General features: G+C 31.2%; 1 protein-coding gene across 1 annotated transcript; it reads left to right on the top strand.

Moving 5' to 3' along the window:
• The first annotated feature begins 13,650 nt into the window (after positions 1–13,650).
• LOC118056344 (protein EXORDIUM-like 3) lies at positions 13,651–15,053 on the top strand. Its single transcript, XM_035068523.2, has one exon. The coding sequence runs from the start codon at positions 13,841–13,843 to the stop codon at positions 14,867–14,869; it is 1,029 nt and encodes a 342-aa protein (XP_034924414.1). The 5' UTR covers positions 13,651–13,840; the 3' UTR covers positions 14,870–15,053.
• The last annotated feature ends 5,551 nt before the right edge of the window (positions 15,054–20,604 follow it).

Below are 20,604 nucleotides of genomic sequence, written 5' to 3'. Positions count from 1 at the left end.
GTATATCAAAATTATCCAAAACATAAAAAAAAAATTATTAAAAAAATTGAATTTTAATAAAACACGGTTAACCGTACCTTATTCCCAAACAATTATTTGTGATTTGCTGGAAAAATATATTTGAAATTTATCCAAGAAAATGATAGTTTGGCTTTTAACTGTGTGAACGAATATAATAAGATTAATTAAACATTTAAATTAGATTTGGAGTATATCATTGTAGTTTATTTTTTTCTGGTTTTTAAAATAGTTAAAAAGTATGATTTTAAAGATGTGAAACCGTTAGAGGATATTTTTATAAGGTATACTATAATATCTATGAATTGCTTTTTTTTCATCAAGATTGTAAAATTATACTCGTAAAAATTATTATTCTACCTCTAGTTCTTTATGCATGGATTGTGAAAAACAGATGGTATTTGAGATTATAGGTTGATAGTATTAAAAAAAAAATTGAACTTTTTTTAATATAATTTTGATGTGATGATGTTAGAAATAGATTTTTAAAAATAAAAATTATTTTTTTAATTTAATTTTAATAAAAAAAAAATACTAAAAAAAAAAACACTTTCAAAAACGCATTTGGCAATTACATGGATAACATATCACGGGCAAAGAGGATTAATGAAACCCAAAATAACCATTGCAATAAAATTCTGATTGACAACATCCTAAACTATCACTAAATTCCTAATGGAAAAAAATGGGGGGGGGGGAAAACGAGGAAGAGAAAATGCCTATAAGCTAGTATAACTCTTAAAAGAAAAAAAATACCTTTAATTATTGTTTAAAGCCACATCACCCAGACGTCTTAAGTTAAAAAAAAATAGAAAAAAAAATAATTTATCTAATAAAAACCTAAATTAATTTTTTTTTTGTATTTTAAAACGTGTTTTTGAAAAAAAATTAAATTTTTTTATTTTTTTATTTACTTCAAATTAATATTTTTTGTATTTTCAAATCATTTTGATGTGCTAATATTAAAAATATTTTTTTAAAAAAAATATATAATATATATATATATTATTTTGATATATTTTTAAATAAAAAATACTTTTTAAAAAAATTTCAAAATTATATTTTCAAACAGGCTCAACCTAGAACTAACCCAATAAAAACTTGATAATCAACTTGATGAGTATTTTTTTAACAAACAATATATATTTCCAAACAGGAGTTTCAATTAACGGGCTGTTATTAAGGTGTCCAAACTCATGTATAGTATAGATAACTTCAAACCAGTGTAGCCCACATGCTCTTTTCAAGCCCATTCATTCAACTAAAAAAATAAACTCTATTTTAATTTAAATTCAAAATAATATTAATCGGCTAAACTTAGTTAACTTAATATCATTTTCTTTTGTATCCAACTAAATTTCATCATATTAGCCACCAAGAAATTTTGATAATTTTTTTTTTTAATTAACATGAATGTTCGAGTCGATTTTACACACGTCGACTAATTCATAAGGAAATATAACAATTAATATAAATTTTTAATATTTAAATTAATAAATTTTTTAAAAATAAATTCAAAATCTAATCAAAACTAGAATTATAAAAATAATAATAATCTATCTCAATCATGAATGTCATTTCATGGATCGCATCCCTCATCGGATATAGATAGCTGTAACTAGGGAGCACTCTGTTTAGCATCAAGGTTTCAAAGTTTCCCTTCTGGTAACAATAAAGTTAAGTATGGTTATGGTTATTTTTTAAATAAAATTTTATATTAAAATATATATCAATAATATTTTTAATATCAGCACATTAAAATAATTTAAAATACTAAAAACATATTAATTTAAAATTAAAAAAAAAAATAAAAATAAATTTTTTAAAAAAATACTTTTAAACACACAAAAAAAAAAACATGTTTTTTAATCATTAAACTCGAATCAATCAAACTGATCTTTATTAGAATTTGAGCGCAAGATGTCCACTTCAGAATCCCCAACTTTCAGCCATTAAGCAATTATTGAGGGACAAAATGCTATTTCAGTCTTGACTGCAGAGAAATATCTTCACGATCTGCCTAACAAAAATCTTAAAGGACTCCAGAATTCAACTATTAAATTGTAAAAAAATAATATAAGAAAATGCATGGGATGTCAAGTCATTTTAAGGTCCTCCAATGAATGCTCTGCAGAATCTGAAGTCACATGCAGCCAGATAACGTCGATCCACCAGAAAATCGTCCCGTTTTTCCCCTTATGCTGGCTGTATAAGAACCTGCGATTTTTGCAGGTGCTACGGCTATCTTCTGCCAAGCAATCTTTATCATCCAGGTGATTTAATTGCCATGGAATTGATGAACAGCTGGGTGCAGAGCAGAGGAGCTTGCCACTTAGAAAGAAAACTGTGCTCACCTCCGGTGGCCGTCGAGGCCAGACTTTCTTCACATCCTGACCCACCGTGGACATGAAAGTCCAACCTTCCAGGCCTTAACCCGTTAATACTCAATCTGTCAGTCGTGTATTTGTGTTGAATTTCAAACCTAACCATTCAATATCAATGATTTGGCCTTAACCCATTAACTCTCCTTTTTTTTTCTGTAATTTTATTTATTTATATATAATCTATAACTTTACAAAAACAATATGGTAAGGAGATATAATAAGCTAAAATAACTGTACAGGAACGCAGTAGAGTCCTAATCCATATAGTACATATGCAGTAGTCTCACCATTGGCATGCCTTCATGCCTGCCTTATATTTCTATTTCCATGATGCCAGATTATCTAGATATTAAGACTCCAATGCCATTCTAAGTTTGGATTTTAGTGGAGGCCATGCCCTGCTTAAAAAAATAATTTTTATTATTGAATTTATATTATTAAAATGAAAACTTTCAAACCCGTTCGAGATAGATTAGGATAAAATAAATATCATTTTAAATTAAAATATAATTTAATCCTAAAACAGCCTATTTCGATTCATCTCAACCCGATCAACATGAGCATCATAATTTTTAAAGGTTTTTGACATCAAAATAACATAAATTGTGTGATTGAGGTTATATTTTAAAGTGTTTTTTTTTTTAAATACATCAAAATAATAGTTTTTTTTATTTTTTAAATTTTATTATTTTATATCAATATATTAAAACAATTAAAAAAATAAAAAATATTTAAAATATTATTCAATCGTAATGACCATAACACAAGACCGCAATAGAAGGACCACTAATGAGATGAGCAAGGCAACATGATTGCTATGGTCTAAAAAAAATGGCTTACTATTTTTAAAAAGTTTCAATTATTAAGTCTGATATTTTAAACAAATAGTTGAAATGAACGATATAAATTCCAATAAAAAAAGTGTGATTAGACTCTAGCGTCACATTGAAGTTCTAATAATAACACTCATGTTTTTATTTTATTTTTAAATTGCACACTCTAAAAGATCTGCATGATTTTAAAAAGTTGCAATTATTAAGTTTGATATTTTAAACAAGTAGTTAAAATGAATCGATATAATAAAAAAAGTATGAACAAGATTTCTGTGTCATATTAAAGCACTGATAATAACATTTATAATTCTAATTTTGTAAATAGCACACTATAAAAGATTTGTGTGATTTTTAAAAGTTACAATTATTAAGTTTGATATTTTAAACAAGTAGTTAAAATGAATCGATATAATAAAAAAAGTATGAACAAGATTTCCGTGTCATATTAAGCACTAATAATAACATTTATAATTCTAATTTTGTAAATAGCACACTATAAAAGATTTGTGTGATTTTTAAAAGTTACAATTATAAAGTCTTATATTTTAAATAAATAGTCAAAACAGATCAATATAAATTTTAATAAAAAAAAATATGAACAAGACTCTTGTATCGCATTAAAGCTCTAATAATAATACTAATAGTTTTGTCTTTATAATAGCAGAGATCCATGTGATTTTTTAAAATTGCAATCATTAAGTTTGATAATTAAAACAAATAGTTAAAACGGCCCGATGTATTAAAAACTCGTGTCACATTAAAGCTCTAGTAATAATACTCGTATCATTATAAAAAAAAAAAAAAAAAATCTCGATGAATTGAATCAAACGAAAACGACACAAAACATGTAGTGCTAACCACCCGCCATCCACGGTGGCCCACGATGTTTGAGAGGAAAAACACCCCTAATTCCGAGCATTTCCAAACACAAAATCAACCAACTAGACAATGTGTGCCGGGTTGTTTTTGTTTCGGCCCTTGAATAATTCACGCAGCAACAGGAACACTGACTGGACTCAAAGCCACGATTTGTTTGGTGTTCTTTCGGTTCCTTTTCAGTCACAGAATTCAAGTGCCTTTTGTCAATTCATGTCACACAGCATCATTATTTGCAGTTAAATCACATTGTCACAACTATCATCTTTTTTTTCCAGTAAAGACGACTACGTTGAATGTCGTTTTAGCTGTCAAGAAAAAGAAATCATTGAAGCTTTGCAATAATTCTCGTCACAGACAATTCTGTAACATGAAGATAATTGTTTCGAAATACAGTACAATCTGTTTTATATATATATATATATATATATATATATATATATATATATATATATATATATTTTGAATCATTTTAATTTTAGAATTTTAGATTACGTGGGTTAATTTGGATTTTTCAATGATGATATTTGATTTGCACATCTTTAAACGCGTGCACTGACCCCCCACGTTTAACATTTAAATTGTACTTGGTAGGAGAAATACGTCACTCAAGGTTTTGTTTTTTTATCTTTTATAATCTAATTAAAATAAAATCATATCATTAAACCTGATTCTTTTGACTTTTGAGAACGATGACATTTTATCTTTATTTCTTATTAATTATATTCTACATGCTAGATCATTATATAATTTAAATTTCAATGACCAGTACAATTCCAAATTACAATACTGGTGATAAAGATAGTAGCCTCATAAAACCAATTTAATTCAACAATTTAAGTTTTTTTTATTGGACTTGTACATATTTATCTTGTACTTAATTTTTATCAAATAAATAAAAATATCGAGATTTTAATATATAATTTATATTATTCTTTAATAATAAATACTTATTTAGTCATTGGGACAATATTCATAATTATTGAAGGTTAAAATCTATATATTTTACTGACCTTGCAAGGGAAAATTATTGACATGTCTACTGATGATGGGCTAGTTAGCTACGTTAATAATTAGTGACTACACAATCAATGCGTGATGAAGGCTTTCAATTTTCATGATAGTAAGAATTACTCTCTGTTTTTTTTTTTTCCCTCGTTATTTTGCCCCCTCCATGTTAAATACGCACCTTCATAGCTCATAAACATGGCAAATAATTATCCAACCACCATACCAATGACTATAACTGAGGAATATTGATTTGGACGTCCTTCTTAGTACATCTTTAAAAAATGAATTTAAAATAGGAGTTATTGCTTTCATCAACCATGCACTAAAATTGTATTTAGTTAATGTTCAGCGACAAATTAAAAAAATATATAAAAAAAAGTTTAATTAAATGAAAAAAATATAGATAAAATATATATGTATCTGAAATGATTTTAAAGTAAGATTTACTTTTTTAAAAATGAAAATACACATAAAAATATATATCCTTTATCTTCGCACTTTGCCATTTCTCGATTCCCTGAGAGTTATAGCTTATGAACTCATTATATTTTTTAATCTTTCATTAAAAAGGTTAGCTACGTGTCTACGACTAGCTCACCGGATGGTAGGTTTTTATTTAAATGCACCAATTCTGTTGAGTTGAAAGGTGACAATCTTAAATTTTGCATTCAATAGTAGTTTTTTTTTTTAACTATGATATAATTTGTTGTGCCAAGAAAAACTTGATGGCTCTTACATTTATGATATACTACAATTAAGCAATTTTTATTATTAAAATGTTCTTGATGCAAAATAATATTTTATTTATTTTTTATATTAATATATTAAAAAAATAAAAAATAACCCCCCCCCCCGGTTTAGAACACAATAGCAAACAAGTTAGTAATATCTCAACTGTTTTTTTTAGTATTATTTTTTTTATTTTCCAATTAAGTTCATTTTTATGTGTTTTTTTTAATATAAAAGGATCATCCATAAATTCTATGATTATTAATAAAGAGGTCCATTTGTCTGCTACTAGAGATATAAGATATAGTGTTCCTAAATTTTATTTATTTTAATGTTTAACAAATTATAATTTTTGAAAGGACTGGATAAAATTATTTCACCGGGACCCCGTTCTTGTAGGGATCATGGCAAGCACACTAACACAACAAAAGAGATAAGGACAATACTATAGGGATCGCATTAGAAAAATATCAAGTGTGTAGGGATAAAACCGACTTTAAACGGTTTAAATCCCACCGGAAAGTTTCGGCTCACCAGCAGCATCTATGCATTTGAATGTGGGGCCCAGAACACTGACAAAAGTAACAAAAAATCAGTTGGTCGAGCCGACCTCAACTTGCCAAGCCTCTGCAAATTAACTGACTAGAATGGCTTCAAATCTCCACGGAGCTCCAGTACTGCATTTAAACTTAGCGCGTGATAGCTTTCACGGTTACATTTTTAAAAAATTAAATAAAAAATATATATGTGGTAGCATTTTTATGAAATTGTGATGTGTTTTCATTTAAAAAGTGTTTGATGTTGTTGTAGTGGTTGTTTTTTAAAATAAATTATTTTTAAAAAAAAATATTTTAGACACCAGCGTATCAAAACAATCTAAAAATAATAATAAAAAATTAATTTAAGGGGAAAAAAATCAAATTTCTTAAAAGTATTGCCATATCGCACTACCAAGTGTGTGTTTGGTATTGTAATATAGAGTGTTTTTTTTGTGTTTTTTTAAAATGTGTTTGCATTTAAAAAATATTAGTATGACAAAATCATCAAAAAATACTAAAAAAAACATCAATTTTATATTTTATAAAGGTAAATGTACTATTAAAAACATCAAAAAAATAAAAACTATTACACTTCCAAACAATATCTAACCAAATATTTTCAAAACTACAATTAAATTAAAATATAATTTCAATAAAATCTTATCACAAAACAATGTATATAAGGCTTTTTTTTTGTAATTTAAAAATATTTAAAAAAATAAAGATTTTTTTTCTTCTCGTCATATTAATTTTCTTAGTGTTTTTAAAGATTTTTTTTTTCTTCTCATCGTATTAATTTTTTTTATTGTTTTTAATGATTTTTTACATACTAATATAAAAATTAAATTATTTCAAAAAATTAAAAAAAAAAAAAAAAAACCACCAGCCATCCAATTAAAAAACGAGTTATGCTAACCCCTCCTCAGATCCATGTTTTGAGGACAAAACTGACAGCCTAAAGCGGGTACACCCTCCAATAGTCGTCTCCCGCCGACCATGGAGACCGACCTTTATTGCCCCTCCGCACAACCCCGTTGTTTAGGAAGACGACTTTTTCCTGTGGTTTTAAGAGCGTGTTTGGCAGTGTGGTAGCGGTTGCTTTTCAAATAGCTTTTCATGCCGAAAAGCATGCAAATGATGTTTTTTCATTTTTTAAAAATCATTTTTGATATCAGCACATCAAAACGATCCAGAAAATACAACCGTCACTCAATTTTAACAAAACAAAAAAAAAATTTAAATTTTTACAAAATGCCGGTTTGGCAGCAATGCCAAACGGGCTCATGTTCCATGCCTGAAACAACGAGTCCTTGCACCGTGGCCTGCGGTGGTGGTACGGAGTTCTCATTTATGCTACTGTGTAAATTCGGTGGAAAAGAATGGATGCCTGTGGCCATCATTGTGGGAATGCATTTCTTTCATGGGCTAGAGCTGCTAACCTCAATGATGGCATTTCATCACTGGTGGGCCATCTCTACATTTCTTCTCGTCAAGGAAACTGTTCTTCTTCACCTAATTTGAACAGTTTGGAGACCTTCCTTCAATACTTCACTGATTTGTCAATTAAAATTAAATACTCTCTTTCAATTATTTTAATAACTTCCTTCAATAGAAATTAAACTTTTCTCCTGTCACGTCTTTTTTTTATTTACTTTTATTGGTTGAAAAGGTTGGGATTAAATATCATACCTATCTATCTTTTACTTTTACAACAATAAATATCTTTTCATTTTAAAATTTAACTGTTGTTACCAGCTATTTCACAGTTTATCAATTCACAAATTTTAAGATTTATCTTGTTTTGAGGGAACAGCATCTTTCCATTTCCTCGGTAATAGAATTATGACACAGTGAATCCACTGTGGATACGTGTGAAGGTGACTCCGCGTTTAACAAGAAAGGGAGGTGGGGTCCCAGTTCAAAGCCTCCTTCATGGTTTTCTCTGATTGGTGGATTGAAAATTTGGACCCCACAAAACTCAGATCTCTTTCAATCTCAGCTGTGCGATTGACAGTTGACACCCTCTTGTCTTGATATCTCATTGATATGTATCATTTAGAGCCGCGCAATTTACTCCGTGATTAGAAGTATCCATCTGCTATTCTTTTTACATTCCTTCCAAAAGTTTGCCTTTTTTTATACGCTACCTGTCCTTGTATGATTACATGCTACATCTAAAAGTCTTCGCGGTTTTTTTTAAATAATGTTTGGAAACGTGATTTTACTTATCTTTTAACGGATGTTCTTTTTATTATAGCCTAGTCTCGTTAGTTTACGTGGAGTTTTTGTGGTTGATTGTTGTATATTTTATTTTAAAATATATATAAATAATATGTATTTTTTTTTTTAGTTTTTTTAAATTTATTTTTGATATTAGTATATTAAAACAATATAAAAATACTTGTAATCAATAATATAAAATAAAAATCAAATTTTTAATAAAAAAACATATTTAACCTCGATACCAAACAAGTATAAAAAAATATAAAATTTGTTTTCTCATGCCTGACTATAATTTAAAACACGATTGCTCACATATATTTACTAAAAATGCAATGCTTTTTTTAAAAAATTTATTCAAGTTTTTAAACTAGTTGTTAAATAGTAATATAAAACTATTTTTAAAACCTTACTCAATAACTTAAATTATTAAATTAAAATTATTTTTTTATAAGGTATCAGAACTTTAATGATTGTCATGATTTCAAATCTCATCACTCACATTCTAATTGATAAAAAAATTAAATATGGTGTGGTATGATCTTGTGCAGATTTCAAGTTTAAAAGATTTTCATTTAAAATGGTATTTTAGATAATAATATAAATAATGTATTAAAGCCTCACATAACATTTTAAATATCTGAATTGAAATGATTTATTGCCATGATATTAAAACCTTGTTAATTAAATGGTTATAAATTCAAATCTTATTATTTTTATTTTATTTTATAAAAATAAAGAACGATATCGTGTGAGTTTGTACAGATATGTTTTTAGGTTAAATGATTAATTGACACCAATAACCAAGAGGACATGTAATAAACCCTGTCATGTGTCTTCTAGCATTAATTAGATTAAGCTTTTATTTGCTGCTTGAATGGCTAGTGCTATTGAACAGTAGAAGCTAGACGTTATATGAAAAATTAAAATAATTACTCGAAACCAATAACTAAAAGATATCTTTTTAAATAATGTTTATATAATTTTATTTATTAAAAATAGAATAATATTTTTAGTTTAACTTATATATATTTTATTTATATTTAAATTAAAACTAAATATTCATAATATATAAATTATTCAGAATTTTAGCATTTTTTATGTGTTTAATCTCAATTATTTTAACATTTTTAATAAACAGTATCGTGTGTCTTCTAACATTAATTAGATTAAGCTTTTATTTGCTGCTTGGATTGATAGTGCCGGTGAACATGTGAAGATATATGAAAATTTAAATCTGAAGTGATACTTGGGCTCCGCTTGTTTGCAGGAGAGTGAATTCCTTTTGGAAAGTGAATTCCGGAAAAGTATTTTTTAATGTTTGGTAGTGTTATGGAAAATAAACTGGAAAACACTTTCTAGTATTTGGTTGTGTTATGGAAAATGAACTGGAAAATAATTTATTAATGAATTAATTTTTAAAAAAAATTTATCTAATATATAAAAAATATTTAATCACTTACAATTAAAAAAAAAAAATCTAAAATGTATAATGATGAATTTTTTTTTATTATATCCTATATTCATACATAGCTAACAATATCGTCGGATAAGATGAATTTTTTTTATTTTTTTTATTAAATCTAAAATATTTAATCGCCGTATAAGACCTTCTATAAGGCTAGTAAAAAGGCGCAATCGGCGGGTCTCTCCCTTCTTCCTTCATCTTCCTAACAATATCCCAATCCTCTTCATCCGCCCACACTAGTTCTCACCCTGGTTTCGTAGATTCCCATGGCGAGTCAACCCACAATTCCCTCAAATCCTCTTCTCTCTAGTTCTCTCTATCATTCGGAAAATCAAAGAAATCCTCGTAGAAAACATGGTTTTTGTATTCGTCTTCTTTCATCTTCTTCATCCCTTTGCTCTCCAATACCTCCACGAACCGCGCATTGTTTTTATTCGGTGTGTTTTTCCGATTCTGGGATTTCATCTCCCGGTATGGGGTAGGTGAAAACGCCATCTTCTTGGCTGGTGGGTGATTGAATGTAATCGTAATCGTAGTCGGAGTCGGAATCGAAGTCGGAGTCCGATGAGAAAGGGAGGTTGGTGTCAACATTTGGGTCTTGTTGTGGGTTCGGGTTAGGCTAGTTGGTGGGTTGGTCTGGGGAGTTAATGCCTGCCATTTTTGGACGACAAGGTGAAGCCTACGAGAGAAATCAAGGAGGAGAGAAGAAGGTGAGTAGAAGGGAGGGAGTGCGAGAAATGGATGGGTGTTTTTGCTTCTGTTGTTTTCGGAAAGAGACCAGAGAAAGAGAGACAAGGGATGTGTTTTTTGTAAAGATAGAAAGTGTTTTTTCTTTTGACAAGGAAAGGAAAACACTTTCCTGTGTTACAAGACAATTTTTTTCTTTGACCGGAAAAAACTTTCCTTTGACCAACTTTACAGGTGATTGCCAAACATAGGAAAATAAGGAAAATGAATTCCTAGAATCTGATTTCCTTGAAACATTCAAGGCATTGGAAAATTTTAAACTAACAAAAACATAGAAATGTTAAGAATTTCTCGTTAACATAAATACTCACTTGTCTCTATACATGGATCAATAAAGAAATGTATTATAACTATATATTAGGTGGCTTGGTGGTAGAAACTTAAAATTAAAAAAATTATATTTTTATGTGGTTTCAAGTTCGAATCTTGTGATTTTTAATACAATACCCACTTATATGACCGTTAATTTCAGGGTCCGTGGAATTAGTCAAAGCATACATAAACTGATTCGAACACCTATATATATATATATATATATATATATATATATATATATATATATATATAACAAGTTAATATTCACGAATATTAAGAATTTATTAAAATAAACATCGATGTGCTTGTTTTTAATGAGAGCTTTAAGATCCATGACATCATATAAAAAATAATCTTACTTGAGTTTATTGTACATCGACTACAAGATCTTATTTAAATTTATTATTTAACTAGACATAACAATGAATTGTATTATTTCAATTGTACAGGGTTATAGTACAAAAAAATCAGATTTATAATATTAAAGCACGGCTTATAAATGCGATCAAACTTGTAATTTGAAAAAAATTAATTATTTTTATTAAAAATTATTTTTTATATCTATATATTTAAATTGTTTTAATATGTTAATTTTAAAAATAATTTTTTAAAATAAAAAAAATATTATTTTAATATATTTTTAAATAAAAAATAATTTAAACTGAAATTACACCTCTAATCCCTACGAATCAAAAACAACAATTTTTCCAGAGAGGCACGAGTTACAGAGCAATAGTGTTGAACATCTGTGTACAAAAATCGGAAAGGTAGAGCACGAAAAACAAAATCCAAAATAAAAAAAAAATTGAATTTGCAAGAATGCCCTGCCCTTATTTTAAGGATTGTCCGGAAACAAGAGGACATCACTAGGGTCCCATCCTTGTCACCATTCTTACAGTACAAAAGGACAAGAAGGTTATTACCGTAAATCAGCTTACGGCTCCATTTGGTCCGGCAACAAGGACCAGTTCCAGAGATTCTCTGTTTCACGGAGCCTCCTAGCTTCTTCTTGATTGGCCATTTTATTCAACTATTTTAATTTCTTTTTTATAGCGTGGGTAAGAGTTCTTTATTTAAATATTAATTGGTGAGTTTATTAAAATTATAAGTCTTGCATCATTGATTATTTTTATGAGAAAAAGAAATATACCCCCGATCATTTGATCCATCTCTCTTATGTTATAATTCAATATATATTCCTTGCTTGGAACAGACCTGGAGGTGAATTTTACTATAATATATATTATAAGATTTAATTCATGTTATTTTTCAGGTAATTATTTTTATTTTAGTTTGATTTTTACCCAAAAACATAATCAAATTGATTTCAATTCGGTTCAATTATTTTAGAATAAAAATCAAAACCCAGTCGGCTTATTTTTTATTTGATTATTTTATATTAAAAATAAAAAAATTATATTATTCTTTGGGTTTTTTTTATGATTTTTATTGGGTTTGATTTCGGTTTTGCTTGGTTTTGTTCGGTTCGATTAGATATTTTTGATTTTTGGTTTATAAAATCAATATCAAATAGAACTAGTCAGTTTTTTAAATATTTTAATTTTTTTTACCGTTCTATTTTTTCCATCATTTTTTTCCAACTAGAAAAAACAGAGAGGAGATTGTGGGTTCTTCGTTCAATGATGTGCAAGTTTTTCCAATTATTATGATCAACGAGCTTCAAAACCCACATCAAATAATATAAATGAGATAGGTAGAACATAAATTGCCTCCAGCAAGTAGATTAATTTTCCAAACGTGCCTTCACTCCACACTATTAGTTGTCATAGTTAAATCTCAGTTCAAAAGAAAAAAAAAAGTCCCATAATTCTTCTAGATGATATAACAATAACTAAGAAACTATACAATCATTATAATTTATTTATTTCTCATGCTATTCAAATTTAAAATCATCATTTTATCCATTTATTTTAAACTAAAAATAAACTATTTCATTATAAAAAATTACCAGGTACACAAAACAACATTAATTTTAGCTAAAAAAAATAAAATCTATAAAGTAGAAAAATATAACATGAGTGATATGTAGATTTAATATGTCCGGTATTATAATATAAAATATTTTTATTTGAAAATATATTAAAATAATTTTTTAATATTAATATCAAAATCATCAAACAACAGTGAAAATTATATAATTTTGATATTTTTATATATGAAATGTATTTTTAAAACATGAGCGCTATCAATCATGCCTGTTATAACTCTGAATTTTCGTTGTGTGGGAAGAAGTATGGTTCTTCTTGAAAATACTCTTTCCAGAGATGGAATGTAGAATCCTCACCGTCCACCATGCCCCGTACAAAAATATGTCAAATCCCAAAAATGCCCCTCACCACAATTTTCCCGCGCAATCAGAAACAAAAAGTGTTTGATGAGATAATATAAGATCAGATGACGATCACCATCCTGATCACATGATGTCCCCACCCATCTCTGACTGCAGGCTCCACTCCCTCCCACTTCACTTTTAAGAACCCACCTGTCTTCCATTACCGCAAATCAATGCCACCCTTCATAATTTTTGATCAATCTTACAGCACAAGCCCTCCCTCCGCCACCCCCCCTCCTCCTCTATATAAGCACAAAAATCACCTCGTGCCTCAATCTGCCTCTCCTCCAACACCATGCCCTTGTAATATAACTCACCCTTCATAGTCCATCCCTTCTTCCTCAACGATGGCACCAAGTGCATCTCGTACTTCAGTGTTCCTCACCGCCGCCATACTTACCCTACTCTTTGCCATCACCCCCATCGCTTGCTGGCGTCCATGGCCGCACCTAAACCCCAACAGCTCAGACCTCCTCTATGATGCCTCCAAAAAATTTGAAGGGTCATCAGAATTTGTTCACCTACGTTACCACATGGGCCCAGTACTAACTGGGAACATAACGGTCCACACAATCTGGTACGGTAGATGGCAAAAATCCCAGAAAAAAATCATTCGAGGGTTCATCAACTCAATCTCAGATGTCCATGCACGGCATCCATCAGTTGCTGGTTGGTGGAGAACTGTGCAACTCTACACAGACCAAACTGGAGCCAACATCTCCCATACTGTCCAATTAGGACAGGAAAAAAACGACAGGTTTTATTCTCATGGGAAGTCGTTAACAAGGTTGTCTATACAGTCGGTGATCAGGAGTGCTGTGACAGCCAGAACGAAGCCGCTGCCTATCAATCCAAGAAATGGGTTGTATCTTCTGTTGACTTCTGATGATGTGTACGTCCAGGATTTTTGTGGGCAGGTTTGTGGGTTTCATTATTTCACGTTCCCTTCAATTGTAGGGTACACCTTGCCTTATGCCTGGGTCGGTAACAGTGCAAAACAGTGCCCTGGTGTGTGCGCTTATCCTTTTGCTGTGCCGGAGTTCAGGCCAGGGTGGAAGGCACTAAAATCACCTAACGGTGACGTGGGCGTTGAAGGAATGATCAGTGTGATTGCTCACGAGATTGCTGAATTGGCAACAAATCCATTGGTGAATGCTTGGTATGCAGGACAGGATCCGAGTGCTCCTGTGGAGATAGCCGATTTGTGTGAGGGTATATATGGAACTGGGGGTGGTGGGTCCTATACTGGACAAATGCTGACGGACCACGATGGTGCCACCTATAATATGAACGGGATCAGACGGAAGTTTTTAGTTCAGTGGGTTTGGAACCATGTTGTCAGTTATTGTACTGGCCCTAATGCCCTTGATCAGTAGCGGTATTTATTTTCCTATTTTGATTTTGTTATTTGTAATTTTGGGTTTCAATGCTTTTTTTTTTTTTTTACCGTTTGTTGGTTTTTGAATTTTGGGTTTGGGAGGTTGGTAATTAATGCATATGTTAATTAAGGTAGTTAAGGTTGTTAAAATCTGTAATAATTCCTATTATACTATTTTTGTATACCACCTTCTTGTCTTCTTCCCACCTTAAAAATAGGTAGCAGCCTGGCTGGAGATAATTTCATCATCTTCACTGGTGATTAACGGTTTAGCGAATGTTTTTAACCGCTTTTTAAATTGTCGCAAGAGCCCTTTTTTTTTTTTTTTAATTATTTATGGCCCTATTTAGCACACTTGTCATCCTGTTTGAAATTTTTTAATTTTTCTAGTTTTTAATTACATTTTTAATATTATTTGAAGGGGTTGATATAAAAAATAAATTTTAAAAAATAAATAAAATATTATTTTAATATTAATTAATAAAACCTGGAATTTAGATTCTATTCTGGCAAGTAGTTAAGTTGAGTTGAATTGATTTGATACGAGAAAATTAATTTGACATGGTTAATTTCTAATGTCCCAAGTTGTCTAATTAAATCCAATATAAAATCTGGAATTAAATTTGATATAAAAATGGCCGGATCAATCATCGAATAAGAGAGAACAAACGAAACGCTGTCGTTCAAAATCTCGTTGTTTTATCCATCCCCATTCCCCGTCCAGAGTCCCAGATTGTAAAATCAAAATCCTTAAATCTCGCAGCTACTTGCAAGGGAAGGAGTTTCGCGAACTGTTGCCTAGAAATTGAAGCATTGTAGGATGATAAACAGTAAGCCTCTGTTCTTTCAATTAAAATTGAAATAAATAAATAAATTTTGAAGGAAAGGGAGAGCTTCGAGTGCTAGTTGAAAAGGAAGGTGGGGGCTGACATCAAGTATCGCGTACACTTGGTGAATCTTAGCAGAGAAGACGAACAGAGATTTCAAGACGAAGGGTGACATCATTTTCGCCATTGCTGTTCCATGCACTTCCTTGTAGCGCTCAAGTCTCCAAACAATGTCTTTTTTTCCCCTCGTGTTGTTAATTAACATGGCAGTTGTGTTCTAAATCTACAGAAATCAATTTACGAATTCTAAGTAAAATTTGTAGTTTTTCGGATTATGAAAGGTATTGTAATATTTTTTTAAAACATTACGGTGTGTATCTTTTGTACCGTGGTGTATTTTATTTTCCAAGAGTGTTTTTTATTTTAAAATTATTTTTAATTTAATTTTTATACTAGCATATTAAAATTATTAAAAATATATTAAAAAAGTTAATTTAATAATTTTTCAACATACTCTTAAAAAACATCCCAAAACAAAGCCATCGCATCTAAAAAACAAGAGTAAGTTTTCCTTATAATTCCTCACATGTTATTCTATGTAATTTAATAGCATCAATAATATTTTTAATATGTTAGTATAGACTAGTTAATGGATTAATAATTTAATATTTTTGTTCAAGCCAGATATATTTTTAAATGGCAATCGTACACGTAAAAACACAAAATCAAACCCTCTAAATTAAAATCCAAGCTGATGTGTGAAGCAGAGACAACAGAGCTGCTGCTGCTGCTTCCATGTTTGCTGTGGATTGAGTGGAGGAGGGCTGGTTACACGGCCTAGTTACTTGGTAAAACGTGCGCAACCTTTCAAAGAAAAGAAGCTGTCGTTGGAAGACGGAAAATAGGGTACCATGCATCATATCGAAGGCTCGCAGCTCAAGTCCCGACAAAGTTTTCTTGGCTAGGTCTTGAAAAAGATACTCACAGGGGGGGTCCTTGAGACAGGCTGAGCTTAGTGGCTTTAGAATTTAGATATTACCACAGGTGCGCAGGTTGTTTTGGGAGAGACGAAGTGTAAACCTAAAAACCTGGCAAATCAACTAGCTTGGAGTTGCATGTCCTGGTGGCCCTAGCATCTTCATCTAGCCATGGAGAGTCTATTAAGATATGATAGAGGGCAGCATCAATTTGCAATTACCATTTACATGGGTTGGAAATTAGATTGTTTTTTTTTTTTTTTTTATGTCCAAGCCTGTTTATAAATATCTTGATAAATTTTCTAAGATCTTAAAATTAATAACCATGTAAATCTCTAGTGATTCTGAAATTTATAATACTTGAATTGATAACTTTTAATAAACAAACTCAAAATTTAAGCAATTACACTATACCCTACAAGTTAAAATTCAATTGGTTTTTATTTTTCAATTACTTTTGACATATTTCTCACAAAATCATGATATAAGTGGGAATAGCAACGTTCACATAAAAGTGCATTACATTGTTGTAAAATGTTAAAGATGAATATATATTTACACTATTTTTCATAGCTATCTAATCAAAGGATGGAAACCTAGAAAGAGATCCTAAATAGGCAACAGTATTTAGTTAACAACTCTATAGTCTAGAGTCTAGACCTGGGGCCTAAGATTCCTATATGTTCCATCAACCTTCTTTTTAATTAGATAGACCAAGCAGCAACAAGATTAAATTTTGGGAACCAGCTGGCTGTGGTGTCAAGTGGGCATCAAAAAACAAATCTTTTTCTCTTTCAAATGAAATAAAAACAAATACTTTTGACTTCGGGAGGAAGGTTGGAACTCCTTAGAGTAGGTAAGGTTCCATGAAGTCACGCTAGAGAACAAAAGAAGAGTGAAATATTGAGCATTGCATTATCTTAATCATGATTATCAGAAGAAAATTATATACTAATCAGATTCTTGAAACCTGATTAGCAAGTGATGGAGATAGTCATGAGTAGCAGCACTCAGACAGCGGTGGAAAAGTGGTAGCCGCGCCTGCACATCTTTGACCTACAAGAGCTCAAGTCATGCCCTCTGTCTTCCTCTACCATAATCTGTTTACTAAAAAGTCAGCCCTAAGCAAAGAATCCTGAAACCTATTTATACTTTCTTTTTAGCAAAGTCGTTAAATCCCGGGTGCGGATTAACCCTAGTCGATTAGAATGATGAAAAATCAAACCAGGTTTTAACTATCGGGTTATGGATTGAGCCACCGAGTCTACTAAATCAACCATGAATTGAATTTTTTTCTGAAACCCGATCAAGGATTTGAGTCCTGGTTCGACTAGCTAGAAAGGGCCGTAGCTGTGCTGTGTTTAATGCACGTATCAACCAAGCTGGTTCTTACCTAAACGAAGAGCTAATTACAATGCGTACGGGTTTATCATCCTGCTGTGGTAACGTTGCTATGGACTTACTGTATTCTTAACAGCACCAGAAAGAGGGCAATGATGTTTACAGCAGCTAGCTGCCAGTTCTAAATCTTGAGATTGAGGGAAAAGCTTGTAGTAACCACCTCTCGCTTTCTCTACATGCTGTAAAATTAGCTAAAAGCAAGCATTTCATTATCAATATCACCACAAAGGAATAAATGATGATCAAAAAAGAAGAAAAGGAAAAGAGAAAAAGAAACAAATTCCTTGAAGACTGTCCATATCATAGTCCAGCTCTTTTGATTTCAATGCAATAAGTTCCAAACAACCTATTAAAAGAAGGGAAAAGAAATGGAGAAAAGCCATAAAGAACTCTGGTGCAGATTCATTAGAGCATTAAAAAGAAAGGAGGTGCAAAGGGAGAGCAAGCAATAATTAGAAGAGCGGGGGACCTCTGAGGATCATGTCATCTAATTTTCACGCAACTTTGTTGAAGAAGTGACACAAAGAGAACTTACAATGAATGGATTGAAAATCTGAAACCAACTGATATTCGGGGGGTCGGGGGGCTAGTGATTCGGTGACGCATTGACGATGACCCTGAGATCTTCTTGAGGGACACCAAATGCATGATCTTCGATTAACAAGTATAGAGCTATGGGGATACATAATGGTCCAACTATACCAGCTACAACAATCCCCGGAGCACCGAGGTAAACAAGATAGGGTCATCATGCAGCATATGCAAATGCACAATACTCTTCAATCATGAGCACTGCAAGGATAGTATTAGCCCCACATAGTGAACTGTATATGCAAATATAATCATAGCATTGAATTCCCAACTCATAAATCTCACCTTTCTTAAAAGCATCTACAATTGCCTACAACTTCAATTAACCTTTCCCTTTTATATACTCACTCATTGATCTTTACTGGACATGAACAAACTACTCTATTAGCTAGAATTGAAACCTTACAACCTTGTTTCCTTGATGGCATATCAAGAACAAGAAGGGACATGCACAGATACACCTAGATAAATATGGAGGACAAAGTATGAAATCCACATTTGACATCTAACAGCGAAATCATTGTTTTGCAATCAATTACTAATTTTGAGTAGAAAATACTGTACTGCCATTTATGTATTGCATGCGCATGTACAAGCGTCTCAATACAAGGTCGAATTACACCTAAAAGGGGCGGGGGGGAAGGGGCGGGGGGGGGGGGGGGTCGGGGGGGTTCTTGGAACAAAACCATCCATCATGACAGCTAGTATTGCACACTAAACATTTATGAGACTACATAACTGTCTGGAAACTTCATTCATTGAACGATTACAGTTCTGAAAAATTTTGCACTCTGCCTTTATAGTACTTAAATATGGAAGAATGATCTCATTACTTGAATTTCCAGTCTAATCAATCATTAGCTAGTTACTATTTAACATAGAGGATACATCATTCAATACTAACCTCACTGCCAAATTGAAGCTCATACCTGGCGGAAAAAGTACAACCCTCCACGAGATCAACATCAATAAGGTGTCAGTAAGATTTTCTAGAACTTCTGCAGTCTATAAACAGATGATGTTTACTAGAAAAACAGACTTCAAGACAGCTGCTTATACTTGATAGTGGCAGATTCAACCAACAAACAACGCAAAATGCGAGCTGAGGTACTAGTGCAAAACGACAGTAGGAGTATCAAGAGTATCATGGGTCTCAGAAACTACAAAACTATCTGGTCTAGTATCTTCTACGCCCTTGCCTTGAGGGAAAAGGAGAAAGAAGATCACTGAAGTGTTCATATTCAACGAGAAATATTTGCAAGAAACAGACTTAAAAGTAGGCACAATAATCAAATCGAAAGAAATAGTTTTATAAACAACACCAGGACACCTCTGCATCATCCATAAAATTGTTAAGAAATACCACCCTATCAAGTTTGGTTCAATCCCTGCACTAGTAACTACTAATAACTCAAGTCGTTCTAATTCCAAAAACAGATGATATGAAAATCCATTGAAGTGTGAAGTAGACAAATTAAGACCACAGTTTGTTAGACTATCAGAAGATTCAGTAGAAAATCCAGGAATATCTGCATCAATTCTTGATCTTATCTGCATCAATTCTTGATCTTATCCATTCTGTTGATTAATTCAAAATAATCCTGATATGCAGAGTGACTCTTGTATATCTAATCACTTCCGTATGATGCTCAGATTTATTTTCATTATTATACGCATTACAGTTTCATTGTACAGTTATAAATATAATAGAAACTGTATGGCTCAAGTGTGTTAGCCATAACAAAAACATACAGTGTATTACTCCTCTTTTGTTTATCTTACATGGTATCAGACTGACTACAAGCTCACGCTTCTCTACCCGATCCTTCTTATTGCTTCCGCATCCTCCCTATGGCCAACACCAATACAACCCCCGCCCCTGTCCCTATTCTTCCCCCATCTACCACCACTATTTCTGTTAAGCTAGATGGCTCTCA

The sequence above is a fragment of the Populus alba genome, chromosome 15 (assembly GCF_005239225.2).
Source record: "Populus alba chromosome 15, ASM523922v2, whole genome shotgun sequence".
Classification (NCBI taxonomy): domain Eukaryota; kingdom Viridiplantae; phylum Streptophyta; class Magnoliopsida; order Malpighiales; family Salicaceae; genus Populus; species Populus alba.
Note: the sequence above shows the minus strand (reverse complement) of the source record. Positions and strands in the feature narration are given on the sequence as shown.

Excerpts from the sequence above, each read along its gene's own strand:
- LOC118056344 (XM_035068523.2), top strand. The coding sequence starts at position 13,841 with ATGGCACCAAGTGCATCTCGTACTTCAGTGTTCCTCACCGCCGCCATA.